At 38.0% G+C, this 16,642-nt stretch overlaps 1 protein-coding gene across 2 annotated transcripts; it reads right to left on the bottom strand.

Annotated features, from left to right (window-relative positions):
- Positions 1 to 608: 608 nt before the first annotated feature.
- FAM98B (family with sequence similarity 98 member B) lies at positions 609 to 16,049 on the bottom strand. Of its 2 annotated transcripts, XM_066997612.1 has the most exons (8): positions 15,795 to 16,044; positions 14,932 to 15,080; positions 14,094 to 14,228; positions 13,184 to 13,359; positions 6,070 to 6,150; positions 5,562 to 5,678; positions 3,076 to 3,243; positions 609 to 1,015 (listed from the first exon to the last, which is right to left on the bottom strand). In XM_066997612.1, the coding sequence occupies exons 1-8, from the start codon at positions 15,857 to 15,859 to the stop codon at positions 647 to 649; spliced, it is 1,260 nt and encodes a 419-aa protein (XP_066853713.1). In that variant the 5' UTR covers positions 15,860 to 16,044; the 3' UTR covers positions 609 to 646. The 2 variants fall into 2 exon arrangements, with proteins under 2 accessions (XP_066853713.1, XP_066853714.1); XM_066997613.1 differs by lacking the exon at positions 6,070 to 6,150 and having other exon boundaries at positions 15,795 to 16,049.
- Between the last annotated feature and the right edge of the window lie 593 nt (positions 16,050 to 16,642).

Below are 16,642 nucleotides of genomic sequence, written 5' to 3'. Positions count from 1 at the left end.
TTCTATAGAACAGTAATTCAGAATATTACTTTTATGAGAAGTTTTGGAAAAATATGAAACCTAACTGAATAATTTTGACCAAAGACTTAAGGGTTTTAACATCAAAATTCCTCTACATGTCTGATAAGAAAACTGGATGAAGAGAAAAGCCTGAAAGCAGCATTCTTCTAAAAAGTGTTTCCCTCTAGTTCTTAGGCCTGTTTTTTTGTTTGTTTGTTTTTTTCTCGTCTCCTCTCTCTCCCTTCTATACAGTTTTAGGAGCAGGGGAATGGACATGCAACATGCGATAATTAGAGAGGCCTGAACATCAAAAAATTATTTTTTCTTTAAAAAGGTTTTTATTCAGTTTTCTGAGGCTTATTTTAAATAAGAGGACATAATAAAAAAACATGACCAGTACGAAAAACAAGGATTCTAGTCGCAATATTTTAGTATAAAACTTCTGTTCAGTTAACTAAAAGAATTCAATGACAACATCAGTTGGTCTAATGCAATGATTCATATGGTCATACTTAAATCTAACCTAAACCAAAGGTACCATAGCTAAATTCCTGATTACCAGTAAACACCACCACTATATTTTGCCAGTTACTCTTAGTATTTACAGGTTGTTTTTTTTTTGTTTTGTTTTTTTTTTTTTTTTTTTTTAGTATCGCCGGTATCCTCCACCTCCTCTTCCACCATATGGATCTCCGTAACCGCCCCTGCCACCATAACCTCCTCTGCCACCATAATCTCCCCTGCCACCATAATCTCCCCTGCCACCTTGGAAGCCACCTCCACCTCTTCCACCACCTCGGAAACCACCACCTCCAAAACCACCACCACCACCTCCTCCTCCTCCCCCTCCTCGACCCCCTCCGCCACCCCAGCCACCCCTTCCACCACCACCTCCACCTCCCCAGCCACCTCTTCCACCACCTTCTTGTCTTTTCTGCCAAGGAGGCATTTCAGGAGGAGGTGGTTCAATCTCTGTTGGTCTGCCTCCACGATCAGGTACTCTCCCCATAAGAACCTGTATGGTAAAACATAATTTTTAGTTTTAAAATAGTAATTACTTAAAGAGAGACAGAGTAATTCTCTCACGGATAAAAATATGCTGACTGCCCTTTAGAGGAAATATGGTTCCTTCAGTGTGGAGCTTGACATTAGGATTCCTATTTCCTGTCTTTGTAACTTGCTGCATGACAACAGGAGGCAAGAACTCAAAGTGATCCCATGTTTTACCTCTAAGACTTAAATAATTGCAGCTACCTAGCTCATAGTACTGTTGTGAAATCATTACAAAGAAAACTGCATGCAAAATACTGCAACAAAGCAATATATCATTCGTATATGTATATTCATAACTCCTTATGATGCTGCTGCTGTTCTACTTCATTTTCAAAAAGAAGTTCAAACCTAATCAGCCAGCAAAAAAAAAAAAATAATTGCCAAACTGATGTTCAACTCTTAAAAGGAACACCAGTATGCCTTACATTAGAAATTACTGATGCTGAGCAAAGAACGGTAACAGACAAAATACATAACACACTGCAGTAACACTTTCAAGAAAAAAAAAAAAAAAAGGAACTTTTGTAGGTATTACCTAGCGTACCAAAAGGGAGATTGTACTGGACAAAGTTACACAAAACATAAAGTTGAAGAATAAAGTAGGTCTTTTTGTTGCTGTTTTCAGATTACCTAAGCTCTCTATATAAAAAATATTAACATACTTGACTCAGTCCCAGGCACTCCAATTAAAGACCTCTTACAAAAAATAAAAACCAACCAAACATAACAACACCTCTCTCTCTCTCTGAGATCCTAGCACAGGTAGGAAACTTTGGAACTCTTGGGATCAAAACAACTAAAGGCTATCGAAATGGGACACAACATTTAAGAAAGGATTAAATAAAGGATTAATGAAAACAGACAGTCACCATTTAAATAGTGAATTATTCACTATTTAAATAGTGAACTAACATAGTTACTTGCAAGCTCCAGCTTTTGTTATAGTCCAGAAGGTAGTACTATGTTTACTTATTACAAGTAGCCAAACCAAACAATTTTACCAAATAATTAAACATCACTTCCACAGAAACTTCTGTGGTTTGTACTGATACACTAAAGATGCCTGTTAACAACAACAAAAAACAAACAAAAAACAACATAGGAAACTAAAAAAAACTTGTGTTTTACTTTTTCATTACTGTGCTTGACAATACATAGTCCAGGCACCAATACTGGAAAGACTAACACGTGTTCTTAACTTGAGGTATACAATTCCACTGAACTCAAGGACCTAAGTTTGTAACTCAAATATAGAAACAAACAAACAAACAACAACAAAAAACTATCAGTAATGAATCCAATTGTGTTAAGCATTGTATTTACTCACTAGTCCTAACATGAAGTATAAACCAACTCGAAGCAACCGTTCTTCCTCCTTTCCCCTATTTTACCAAGTATACCTGCTACCTAGTAGCTGTAAGGAAAATTAACAGTTTTCAGGTGATCCTGTTCCTGTGTTGACTAAGAAAAAGAAACAACTACTACTATAATTTTATGCTGAATGGAGTCCCTTTCCTCTGAAAATACAGATACCAAAGCAAATGGATGATTCTTATCTTATCTTATTTGTGAATGGTGCATTTGACCCTGCTGGAGGGCAGATTAAAGCTCAGCAGATTCTGCTGTGAAAAGGCAGGACAGGCCAAGCTGTCCAGAAAGATTAAGCATTGACTCTTCCTGAGAACTGACTAGTGTAGCCCTGCTTTCTGAGACTGCTGTTTGAAAAGAACAACTCAGTCGGAAGGGAAAAGTAACTTCTGAACTCTGTCTACTTCCTCCGCTGTTCTTTCTCATCTAGATTACTATTTAATCTGGTTGCATGACTGACTGTGTAATAAGATAAAAAAGAACTTAATGCAGTGTTTATTGGAATGCTGCAAACTTTTCTTGTTAAAAGCACCAGCTATAACCATCGTGCAAAAAGGAACAAAAATATTAAACAAAGAGTGTAATTCCAGAATAACTTTTGATGGGTCTGTAAACTCCCACATCCTTTTATCATACCCCAGGAAGAAATATTACCTTGTTGATTGCACAGACTGTATTTTCCCGTGTTGATCCACTGCTTGTTCTTATGATCTTTGATAAATCCTCTCGAGCAGCAAGAAGGTGAGCTAATGTTATAGTTGACTTTGGAGATAATGCGTAGCGCTTGGGCTGATAGATGCGTGCTATGTCATCTGTCTTTACCTAAACAATAAAATTCAGACATTACTTACTTGTGAGGCATACAAATACGAACACACACTGTAAGCCACACAGTGGTCTCAGTACACTGCAGTTTGAGCACTAGGTGTGATGTATGAAAAATTTGGTGCCAGTTGTTACCAGCTCTGTTCTCTGATGATGTGCAAGGAAATGCTGATTATGTTTAATTGATGCTGAACTTAGCACTGTTACAACAAAAACTCTCCTATCCGCTGGCAACATATCTAAGACTAAATTTTAGGCTCCATGCTGCTCTCTGAAGCAGTGCTTTAAATAGCCATATTTAACACATCACTCCAAAATGTGATGAAAACAGAATAGCTTTAAATGCAGGTCAATTTGTGGAAATCTGCATCAATGAAGCAGAACACTTGTGCAAGCCATGAAAAAGTGAAATTAAGAAGGGGAAAAAAATAGATTTTTTTCCAAATCCACTTTGATGTTTACTTGTTTAACAAAAGATGAAAAATAAATACACTTTCTGTGAACAACTAGGATGATCTTCAGAGTAAATAAACATTTGATCTTGGATGGACCAGACAACAGGTGCTGTTCTTTGTCATTGCTGTTTTGCTAGGCAATTGCAACATCATTTATGGATCCATTTCAATCTGCAAAACTAGCCCCCTGGGGGACAGAAAAAATTAAAAAATACACTACCACCACTCCTCAAAAAAAAAAAACCAAGAAACACACACCAAAACACACTATCAAAAGCAGAGACAAGCAGGTATCAATACATATTTAATGGAGAGGGAGGGGAAGGCAAGCTAGCTAATGAATTAAAAAAGGACAAGAGCTTGCTTCATCGCTTAAAAAAAAAATCAAAATTATTTCAATGCCAAAGTATTTTGAATCCCCGCAAAATTTTTGGAGACATTCTAAACAAGTATTTTACAAGAAAAATGAGGGGAAAAAGTATAAAAAATCATATGCAATTTTAAATGAAGGTCAATTTGCGTAAATTTTCATCGCAGATTTAATATGTAATGGGGTTATTTCTAACTGCATGCTATTTTGCATCAGCAGTCTTTCTAAGACAGGAAAAGGAATCATCTTACTGCTCTGGCATCATTAAAAATTTCATTAAACTTGATCTATCGTGAAAGTATTCATTGTTTTTAATGTCATTTGGAATAAACATCAGATTTTAGTCTAAGTTAGTTATCAGTTAACATCAACTACGTCCTAGAAATACACCTTAAATTTGAAAATGTATAGTTGCGTTGGTTCAGCTATAACAGTTATACACAGTGAAATCTGGTAATTTTGAGGTAAATGCCCTCTCTTTTCCCCTCTTGTGCCATTAAAGCACTCATAACCCCTGCAGAAATTAAAGTGGGCCATTCTGAAGCAGCAAAGAAGAATCTAGTCATGTCTTTCAGTGATATTTAGTGAGCCTCACAAAGCAGATTCTGTCTGCACATGTCTATGCCAAGCTATAATATCACTTTCAGAAAGCTTTTGAAGTTCTAAGGCTTAACAATCTTAAGATTTCTACGCAAACCTTCTCTTAGAAGGAAAGCTGATCTTGCAGCTCATGAGCAAAAATGTCTGACTTCAGCTTACCACACGTATATTCATCAAGTTACAAACTTTTAGTATCTTATCTTCTTTCTTTGCTGGATGGAAACAATATGAATTTCTAGCTCAGAAATATCAGACTGGTTAAGTCATGTCCATTTTCTAACATACAGAGTGCTAGGAAATAGTACAAATGAAATTACTGTGATTAAAACAATACCAGCAGACAAAATCCCCAGCAATAGTTTGGATGTTTTAGCCATCTGAAGGCTTTTCTCACACCAGCTGTTCAGCTTACCGTTTGTTTATTCAGTTGCTTTGCACTCAAGATAGATAGCAGTCACTGTAATAATCTCACTGACCTTGTGGGAAGATGCTCTCTGCACCCAATCTCTGTTAAGGCCTAGTGTTTGTCTTCCTCCTGCATCTCCAGAGAAATGCTGAGGTTTTCTCCTACTTTACTTGATTGGAGGGGTGGATATAGGAAAGAAAAAGGGAGGTATGGACTTAAAGTGAAAAACCCCAACAAAGGATGCTAGCCTATGTGTGTTTATGAAGCTATAGACAGTCACAAGACATGGACTGTGTTACCTACTCAAATCCTTCCCTTTCCTCAATACCTACGACTTGGACGTTACAATCCAGGATGAGAAACTGCTTGGAAAGAAGACAGCAGTAATGGAATTGTATTTACATAGTACATATATTTGGTAACAAGACCTATGGAACTGTAGCAGACTCCCACCTACAGGAAGCAAAAAATACAGCAACCTTACCTTTGCTCTATCAGACCAGCCAAAAGACTGCACCGTCACATCTAGCCTCTTCATTAACATACGACGGCGACATTCATACTCACTGCGAAGAGCATCATTGATTTTTTCCAATCTTTCCTGCAGTGTTACAATAAAAAGTCCAAATATTCAATTCAATGAAGATATACAAGTCAATTTAAAGTTAACCCCATTCAGCAAATAAGATGACTATTCTCTGGTGACCACTACAAACTACATAAAATTAGGGGTGCAGCTGTGTAGTGCTGCAGTAGCGTGTATTTACAAAATATTTCAAAAGTTAGTACGTACATATATCAAGAAAAAGTCTGTTAAAAACATAAATTCTGGAAGTATTGGATTAGCATTATTAATATTTAGTAATTTAATATTAAGTAATAGAAGAGTGACTGTAAAATAAGACAGTTAGACAAAGCCATAAGCATTAATTTTGACCATCCCACGAAATACAGAAAACAAAATAGAGGGACTTTTTTTTTTTTTTTTTTACCACTTGATCAGAATTCAGAGGTTTTGTTAGCAGCGATTTCCCCACATGGTTTTTTTGAACTTTTGAGAGAACGTCCTTTATCTGTAACAAAACACATACTTCTTCTCAGAACACAAATTATATTTACATTTATTTCAGCAAAATGTGCTGCAATCACAATTTGCTACAATTGTAAGATCAAATATAGCACATTTGTTTTAGCAGATTCATAAAAACAGATGTCTTCTGCCTTATTATCATCCATTACAAAGAGTTCCTGAATACTTCTACTACATGATCAACCTCTATATAAAAAGACTATATGGCACAGCATTTCTCCTCCCAATTATAATTGAAAAATATCTATATGTCAAATTTATCAAGTGCATACAGGCAATACAACTAGTTAAATCTACTGGGTTTACTCATCATTAAGCACTGTAATTACATCTAAGGAAATTAACAATTGAAAGCTAGGAGTTCACTGACAAATAATAGACCTGGCTACAGAAAGCTGACAATGGGTGCTAGTAAGGAAGGCAGGAGATATGATAGGTATGAGGTCATTCTCTCTCACTTCTTTCCTTCTATTATTGGTTCCAATTAACATTGTTTAAGACTTTTGCACTCACTCCAAACCAGCTTGGCTTATAGTTCTTCATTAGCTTTGCCTTCAGTATTTGGGAACGAAGCGTGCCCTCTCTTTCTGACGTCCAAACTTCGCTGCATCCCCCTCTCTCCTTACAAAAAGCTTCTACCAAGGAACTTCTTTCAGCACACACTTTCTTTTTCACACACACTTCTACAAACCTTACCACAAATGATCACAACACTCCTACATAACTTTCAGGCCAACTGATTTTTAAGCAGGAGTAGATTGCATGCATATTACTGTTCCTGGACACGGTCTGATTGGAAGAAGTTTTGGACACCGTCTGATTGGAAGAAGTACATCTTCACTTGCTTTCATGTGGAATCAAGTCAAACAAGACTAAAACTATATATTTTTTTCTCTTTTTTTAAACATTTCACAAGGCAGGATTAAGGCAGTCCATGATCTACAATAAAACCTATAGCTGAAGAGCGACATTAGATACATTTGCCAGGATTATAAGATTTCATGTAGGCATACAGCCATTTACACTAATATTTATCATAGAGGTAAGGTCCGGTGCTCACTCCTCTAGCATTACCTTTTCATTTTGTCAGAGTCTTGAGGTCTACACATTACAGAAATATCATCTGCAGTGATCACTGTGAAGAAACTGCAGGAGACAAATCAACTTGCTCAAATTCTAGAGTACCTAGTTAATCAATTACATAAAATTACTTAAATGAATACTTGATAAATTGACTCTCACATTTCAGGGTTTCTGTAACAATTCCCCTTTCCTTTTTTTTTTTTTTTTTTTGGATATACCAAGGCATATATATAGATGATGATAAAATCTGTGTGAAAACAAAGATGTGTCTTTTCTTTACATCAGCTTTGGACAGTACTGTGGCAAGATAAAAATGCAATTTCCCCCAGAAAAACATTTAGGTCAAAAACATTGTGTAGTAAGCAAATTACTTCAAAACACTCTTTTGACTGTTTTGCAGTCAAAAGGCCTCCAGCATAGTAATACCTGCGAAGTGCCCACCTAGTACTGTGGCAGCCAACAAACTTAATAATCAATATAACATCAGCATGACATCAAGAGATGAAGAAATCAGTAATTAATACAGAAGAAGGAATAAACGGCATAAAGTGACGAATTAAAAGTACCACCTGGGCTGTTCTATTCCCTGTGCTATTAGATTCCATCCATATAAAAGAAGTGTTTATGATAAGGGGTGAAGTTCAGTTTCATGTACCCTATTGCTCCCCACACTCTTCTTTCTCTTAAAATTCTTGTACCTTTGCAACCTTTATTTACAAAAAGCTCTCCAGGGTTGACTGACTTGTCTATCTTGTAAATCTAGCCAACTTGTTTTGACTCTAATGAAGCATGCACATGATGCCTCTCAATCTGCTTCAGAATTCAAATGTAGTTGAGCACAAACTATGCTTAAATTTAAATAAATGCCTGAAGAGTCAAAAAGAAATTTAATAATCAACAATATAAGATCAGCATGACAGAAAGAGATGTAGAAACCAGGAATTATTACAGAACTTCTTCTATACTAATAGCACATGAATTAAAAGCTCTATTAGGGAAGACGTTTGTAGCCATTAAGGTCAGAAATATATTATCCTCAAAGGTTCTAATGAGTTGAAAGGATGAGAATCTACCGAAATGAGACTGACTTTGGGGAGGGATAACAATCAAATAAATAACAACAAAAGCCACAAGCCAAAAAACACAACAACAAAACACCTCGATGTAATAACCTGTAGCTATAGATTGAAATAAAACCTGGAAAGCACAGATGCTGAAGATGTTCTGGAGATCAGAATTATTACAAGCTTGCAGCTGCCAGGGCAGCTAAGAAGAAAGTACAACACTGGGCTCCACTTACAAAAACAATACATTCTGCCATGACAAGTGAATCACAAATCAAAGACCTAACTCAGCACTGTCTACCCCTGATTTCTGTAAGCTGAAATATGAAAGAAAGTTCAGAGGAACAATAAAGGAAGAAAATCAGCGAAACTCACAGTCAGAAGCAGCAGGAGCAGCTAAATGAAACAACCCTTTTCTGGCTAGGAAACTGCAAATTTCTGCAAACTTTTTTTTTCCGAGTTAAAAAAAATACATTGATAATAAAATCGTCACTGGATAAAACAAATTAAGTTAAGGAGAAACGTGTTCCACAGATAACCTGATCTACTTTCCTTGTCTGTAACACTCTGCAAAGTCATATCCAGATTTCTGAATCTCCATTAATACTTTACTCCCTCACGTGCATTAGCAGTGCTCTGAGTGCATATCCTACAAGTACAATAGTGAAATAAGCTTTTCTGCCTTACAGTTGCAGCATATGGTGTCCAACCTTGACCAACAGGGCTATGAGCATAAGGTCTCTGACACATATCCTGTCTGCCAGAGGACAAAAATCCAACTGATACAAGAATCTATGCTGTAACCCATTCCTAGCCATGATAGTTGCCCTGCATTAAGGAGAATAAACAGAAGTTCAGGGGGAGAAAAATAAAAAATGTAAATTCTGCATTTGTAAGTGGGAACAATACAAAAAGCCGTGTCCAGATAAAAGGGCAGTGAAAACATATTCACAGAAATGTAAAACAAATTATGCCAGCCAGGTCATCCTAAAACTCTCACACACTCAGTTATGAGAAGCAATCCAATTAATTAAAAGCTAAAGGGAGATGCATATATTTGACTATTCAATATACATAGTAATCAAAGACCTTGATGACACTAAATATTCAAAAGATTGCTTTGGAAGTTCATATACTCAAAAAATAGGATGTTTGAGACAAAAGTATTGGGATTTGACTCCAAACTTTGTTGTGTAAAAATATACAGTTATTCTATTTTTTAACCAAATAAAGCATACCTTTATGTATCAAACATAAAACATATTTGTTTTATAAGTCTATGCTCATTTAAAAAAACAAAACTTTAGCTCACAATTCAGGTTCCATGTTCCACATATTTAATAAATATCTTTACCCTCTGTCAAAATAAAGCTATAGATTTTATGTTTAACACCATTTGCACAGAGTAACAATATATGCACACAACTGCCTGGTTTCTCAGGTTTCAAAAAACTAACCTGGAGAGAGATGTCATTAAAGTAATTTAAATTAAAACACTATCAACGCACAGGAAGGAACATCTTCTTAATTAGCCATAAGGTGTACTGCACATTTGCAGAAAGATCACCTACATTCTTGAGCACAGAGCATGTTAATCCAAACAACGCCTCTCTTCCATTTACTTACATGTCATTTCATTTTCAATACTTATCTAATTTTAAAGATGTTTTTGTCTGAGCTTTATGTCTGGTGAATGCCTACAAGTTTAGGCACAAAGACTACAAACCAGACAACTCTTTTGTCTTGTTCCCTGAAGCTATATTGACATTTTATGCACAGGCACCATTACGGCTGTAAGATTATTAAACACTAACAGTTAAAGGCAACACACTAACTTAAATATGAATAAATTATAGAAAACATTCCCATAAAAAATATTTTTTAAAGATTAAGTCTCCTCATATTTCAGTTAAATTCTATTTTAGCTTACTTTTGATTTAATTTCTTAGGTAACCCTTTACAGTTTCCTTTCATTGCAGTAGACTGTTAGGAGACTACCTTTTTCTGCACTAGAAAACAAGAAATTTGTACACTAGAAAACTAAGAAAAACATGAAACAAAGCAATACATGGTAAAAAAAAAAAGTATTTTGAATATTTTTGTAATAAAAGGTCTGTGGAATAAACAGTATTAGAAAGTTACTTTGTAACTAGGTGTGAAATTCACACCATCTTGATTGGAAAAAGCTAGATATGAGCATGTAGCACAATGCTGGCAGAAACTTTTCTGAATCTTTGATCAAGGTTCATTTACAAGTTATGGGCTTTCTAGTAGCAAATTGCAGAACACCTCCCAGAGGTAACTTTTATAAACATACTTTACAAGGGAACTTCACAAGGGAATCTTAAAAAAAAGACTATTAGTTTTTCTATGCTATAGAATATAATACATTACATTAAGCCGTAGGAGGCTGTAATGCTACCAACTCTGTCCTCATATTTTCTTATATGCATAACCACTGCCCCAGTTCATTACAGGAGGTGCAAATTTAAAAGGTACTTCTAATGACTGCATATTCGAAGTTTGATGTACAACAAAACTCATAGTTTGAATGAAGAAAGTGATCTTGATTTTATACTAGTCTTTTAAGTAATCTGTCAAATTATTAAAAACAATCAACGTTCTAATGTGCCATACCAAAATACAATGTGTGATCTGTCCCTTTGGTAGATTGCTGCTGCACAGCCAAACTAGTCTCAGAACTATTCCCACAGCTACTGACAATGCTGAAGATGCTAGACAGAGACAAAGAGTAGACATGTTGAAATGCTGCAGATACATTTTCAAATTCAATAAAAACGCTAGATTAGTATGTAAGTTTCTGTTACAAATCATATAGTATAATACTACATGTTAGCAGTGCAATTTTATACCTAATTAAATCAGAAGCAACATAATATTTGGAAAAATAAATTGATCATTGCAAGTGAAATTTTGCGTGAATCCAAAAAAAGTTACAAATGGCACTGAAAAAAAAAATGTTTACAAAGTCTAAGAATTCCAATCAGGGGCGTCACCACGCTAATGCAGCTACATCAGCAAACGTAGACATCTAACTCCATGCCCTGTATCAAAATAAACTCTGAGCCTGTCCCACATGAAAGTAGGGGATGAAGGACAATGAAACATACAGCAGAAATTGTACAAAATCTCCTGAGAAGTATGAAAAAAAAGGTCCTTCAGTTGTAAGGGCCAGAACATTTCAGAGCACAAATTACACTATTCATCTGAAGTCAGAGAAGATGAATGAACTAGTTTTGCCACCTTTCTACACCCTGAAGTGCATACAAGTTTTATAACCACTGTGGAATTGACAGACCTGGAAAACACTGAAAAACAGCTCAAGGCAATTTGTGATATGAGAGAGAGGGGAGAGAGGGGGAAGGAGGGAGAGGGAGAGAACATGCTTAGAAGATTTTGATGCTTCAGGACTTATGAAACTGTTAACAGTTTATGTAAACAGTTTAACAGTAACACCCTACATACCAATGCAAGCATGTGACCCTATCTGAAAGAAGTCCTGGACTTTGCAAAACCTTGTAATGCAAAGACAACTTTCTAGGCGTGTGTGTGAAAAGCTGGCCCACCATGTCTGCTATTGCAGCACTAGAGTGTTATTCCTTTAACATGGCATGAAACTAAACCTGTATCCAAGAAGTGAAGCCAAGAAGTGTGCAAGGAAGGCCACTGTCCATGGTTGGAGCCTACAAGCCCCCTGGATGTAAACACCCACAGGGAGAGATCAACAATACTAGGCAGCTTTAATCAACTAGTTACTAACTGGAACTCTGACATTTTAATCCTCAGAAAACAGCAATAGAATTGTTTCTCCATTCCCTCAAAGATATTTAATGGAAAGAATAGATTTAAAGATTTCATATGAGCTAAACAGATCAAGCACAGGGACACTTCTGGAATGCAGACATTTTCACTGCCACCTGGATATTGCTTTTTATATATGAATCTATTAAAGGTTCTGCCTTGCTACAATAAAGATCCACATCTGTAAGAAAATCATGGAAAAAACAGGCCCCCTCCCCAAAACCTCTGAATGTTCAACTTCCCATTGAGCGATAAGGAGAAAAAAAAAATCCATCATCATGCAAAAATTAGTAAATTCAAAGATTCAGAGAGCAGCAGGGGGAAATTCATTCCATGCATCTCTCATAACTCAAGAGGGGACTGATTCTCTTCCCAAATACTAGGCAGAAATGAAGAGCCATACTTTTAACAGAGAAGATAAATTGGCTCTTGGGGTGGCACTTACAATCTGCAGTGAGGAATCCAAATTAAACATCACATCAGTGAAACGAGTTAGAATCTGGTGGGATACAACTGAAAGAACTATAAGGCTGAATAAGGTATGAGGCTGCATATTGACTAGCTAACTTAGTAGACAGGTTGAAAAGTGCCTGAATTAAAACGAAGGAAATGGCACCAACAAATCAATACTTGCAATTAAGGTATTCATAAATCAAAGAGCAAAAAGGTAAGTTTTGCACATTAAATTTGAATACATCTCAGAATTGACAATGATAGGTATGTAAATGTGCAATCAGTTATTACCCAAAGTTTTGTGACTGCTGCAGCATATTTGAATAGGCAACAGGAAAGCGTTCCTACAACTCATACTTTGCCATGCTACCTTAGGGTATGGCTCATCAGGTATGTCTCATCCTGAGGGAACCACTCAAATATTTCACCTCATAACTAAAACAGTTTAGCCTGTACACTAAGCTGGTTTCCAGAATAAAAATCCCTTTGCACTTGTTGGATAGGGCCTTCATGAATCTTACTGCTAGGCCCTCGACTAAGATGAATGCTTACAGAAGTAAGAGTTAACAAGGGAGAAAACAAAAAAACCCGTACCTTTTGTTCCACATTGGTTAACAAAGGAGGAATATCAGATGATGAGTTTGGCAGGCCCAGTGCATCACAAATAGCTTGTACTTCCTGATAAATTTCATTGTGCTTTTCCAAATGAGAGCCTTTACTTTTCTTGCTGTGCAATATCTTCAAAGCTTGGAGTTCTGTACTTAGAAATACTAGAAAGAAAAGTGGCAGATAATGGCAGATTTAGGGACTCAAAAATTTTTGCATCCACATTCTCATAATACAGTTAAGACGACAACAATAAAACAGACTCTCAGTCCTCTTGTAGGCAGGCCAGTATCAGCTTCCCGTTCATTGCCTGAACTGACTTCCATCTAACTTCCTGTCTGTACACCATACTTAACTACTTAACATACTTCCTTCCCCAGACCCCTAGTTCCTTGACTAGTTTCGTATCGTCACACTGGTCCCTGATGTTATTCCATTCTTCTCCTGGAAAATTCTAAGTGTTTGCCACCACCAATTTCTCAATGTAATCTCTTTCCATACTTAGTCTCAGCTGGTGCTCCTTTGTCCAAGTCTAGCTTAAACCTAGACTTCATTCCTCTCAATCCTGCTTTCAGCACCTTCAAATCATGTCACATGTTCTTTCAAGCTGCCCCAAAACCTCTCAGAAACAAGAGAAGGAAGGTCTCAGTTTCAGCTGAGCTGGACTTGGATCAAGAAATTGTCAGGAGGCGTCAGTAGGTTGAGCCGTACATCACAAAGAAATATTAGTTTTACCATTTCCACCCCTCCGCAAATAAGCATGCTTGGGTAGGCTGTAGTGATTGTAGAGATATGCTAAAATACACACAAAGAACTATTCAATGTAAATTGTAGAATAATGATAAAAGATGCATGTAAAATAATAGTATAATAAGTGGCAAAAATGGTCTTAACTTACAGAGGAGTTTAAGACAATCTTCTTTCTCTTTTAATCTGTCCTTTATGTCTCCAGATATAAGTGATGAATATGGACAAGCCATTTCTCTCAGAAAGCCACTAATCTCAAGCTGGAAGCTCTCTATATCTTTATCACCTATGGAAATAAAGAAATAAATGCAAAGTTAATGGCCCTTTTTTTGTTGTTATTTTTACAGAAACATCAAACTATAATCTATTTTTTTTTATTTACACATTTAGATTGCAGGTTTCAAGACCCCATACAAATATTTCCCACCTACCACTCATAACATTTTTTTTCTTCCTAAAGAAGTCCTACATACCAGCAGACACTCCTTTTTAATAGCTAAAGCAATATCGTATTCATGCTTTAAACAAAAGTTGATGCTACAACAGCTTGAAAACATGAATGCAAATATTTGGAATGAACCAGCAGTTAGTTTACACCAATCAGAGGAACAGACAGTGCTTATTCCTTCTTCAGATCACAGGATCAGCACTATCATGTGAACAGCTTATGTCACAAAACGGTGGATCAATGTAATTAACTTTCTGATGAACAAGTTACAGGAAGCAAATTAACCAAACCACATGTATGAGCCCATTTTTATTGTCAATGTTAGGCTGTTTTTTTTTTTTTCTTTTCTTTTGAAAATTATCTTCACAAGGTAGGACCTTAATCTAACAGCCACATACACACAAACATCAGCCCCTCTTTGGCTACCTTTTGGCTATTTTTTCAATTTCAACACTAATCTTACTACTAGCTAAAAATACAAGTCTAAACCTACTGAATCCACTAACTACTAAGTATCTTCAACAAATTAACATCCATTTACCATCTGTTGGCGTGATGCTTTCTTCCATGTTACAAAGTGGCTTTATTTGGGAACCTAACCAAACACAAAGGTCAAAAAACTCTGGTGAAGACAATCCATTTTCCACTGCTTTGTTCAGGGCTTCCTCCTCCAATAGGGGACCTGTGTACCTGTGCAGAGCGATAAACATTAGTAATAAGAAGCGGGTTAAACATAAAATGTGCATACTTCTAAATAATTTTAACAAAAACTGGTTAGGAACTACACTGAGACAAATGAATAATTGTGAATTACTTTTGCGAATGAGTAATTCAGACTTTTTTAAACATGCCAAAAATGAGAGGTAATTTATAAACAAAATGGTTTGAGAGAAAATAGGAGAGAGGCATTTTCATGTATGACAGGTATATGAGAACAGAGTTCCACGTTTCAATACACGCTAAACATACTAAAATCCAGCATTTATTCAAGTCAAGCAATTCTCCTTCCAACACTTTTAACTCGCTGCCCGAGAGCCTCGACAGTAAGAGGTAACTGATAATTCAACTGCATTTTACACTATTTTTACTCCGCTGCACCCGTTATTCCCCGCCCCGAACAAAGAAAACACGTTTTATCCGTATGAAGCCCAAAGCCACCCACCACCCCTGCGAGCCGGGGCACCTCCCAGCCCCAGGCAGCGACCGGAGCCCCCCTCGGGGCAGCCCCCGGCGCCAACCCCCCCCCGCAGCACGGCCACGGCAGCCCCAGCGCTGGCGACAAGACCCCGGCCCCGGCCCCCGCTCCGTCCCCAGCCGCTCCCCGCCCGAGCAGGGCCGGCCCGGGCCGCTGCGGCCGCCAGGAGCCTCCCCTCGCCCGCCGAGGCCTGGCCGCCCCCCGCTCACCCCAGGGCCTCCAGCGCGTCCAAGATGTCGCCCTCCATCTTCAGGCCGGCCGCCAGCTCCCTCATGCCGCCCCGGCGGCTCGCCGCGCCGCGCCGCGCTGTGCCCGCCTCAAAGCGGCCCGCCGCAACCTGCGCCCGCCGCTGCGTTCCGCCGGCCGCGGGCACCGGGCCCGGCAGGGGGCCCCCGGCTGCCCCCGGCCGCTGTCAGCCCCTCGGCGGGGCCCGGCCGGCTGGTCGGGCTGCCCCGGCCCCCCTCGGCCTGTCCCGGCCCGCGGGCACGCCGGGCCTCCGCTGGCTGCGGGTCGCGTTGCCCTGACACGGGTCTCCTGAAATCCCTTTTCAGCGATGTTGAGAGAGAGAAATAAACCAAAAAACATTTTTTTTTTCTCTTTTTCTGCTTGGCACCAAGCTATTCCATAGGCTTGCTCAGCCACTTCTGCTGAAGCATCACTGAATTCCCTCTAAAACGCTACTGCCACATCAGCTCTCCAAAGATACTCATTTCATCCAGCTCAGCCACGCACTCCTATCTTTTCTATTAGGTGAAGGAAAATTCTGCCTTTTTTTTTTTTTTTTTCATTCAACCAGTCATGTCTTACATGTACCTTCTGAAACCCACAGCTAAACCTGTGATGAGGGCCTGTAAAGGCATTCTCTCATTCCCAACATGTGAAATTGCCGTAATTTTGGAAGCAACTATTTTGAACAGCCATGAGACCCTCCCACACATATGGACAGAAATCTAGAAAGTAACAAGAATATTTATGGCAGTGGAAAAGAGAGCACGCTAAAGTCAGGCAGGTTTATGTCAACCATATGACGTACATCAGTGCCAGTAGCTCTGCGGCC

The sequence above is a fragment of the Anser cygnoides genome, chromosome 5, assembly GCF_040182565.1.
Source record: "Anser cygnoides isolate HZ-2024a breed goose chromosome 5, Taihu_goose_T2T_genome, whole genome shotgun sequence".
NCBI lineage: Eukaryota > Metazoa > Chordata > Aves > Anseriformes > Anatidae > Anser > Anser cygnoides.
The sequence above is the reverse complement of the archived record's forward strand: the minus strand, read 5'-3'. Positions and strand labels throughout refer to the sequence as shown.

What these genes read in the sequence shown, in the direction of transcription:
- FAM98B (XM_066997612.1), bottom strand. Translation starts at nt 15,859, where the DNA reads ATGAGGGAGCTGGCGGCCGGCCTGAAGATGGAGGGCGACATCTTGGAC. An exon ending in AAGCATCACGCCAACAGATG is followed by an intron (nt 14,229 to 14,931) that starts GTAAATGGATGT and finishes TTATTTCCATAG; the next exon opens with GTGATAAAGATATAGAGAGC. An exon ending in CTCTGAATTCTGATCAAGTG is followed by an intron (nt 5,679 to 6,069) that starts GTAAAAAAAAAA and finishes GTAACACTGCAG; the next exon opens with GAAAGATTGGAAAAAATCAA.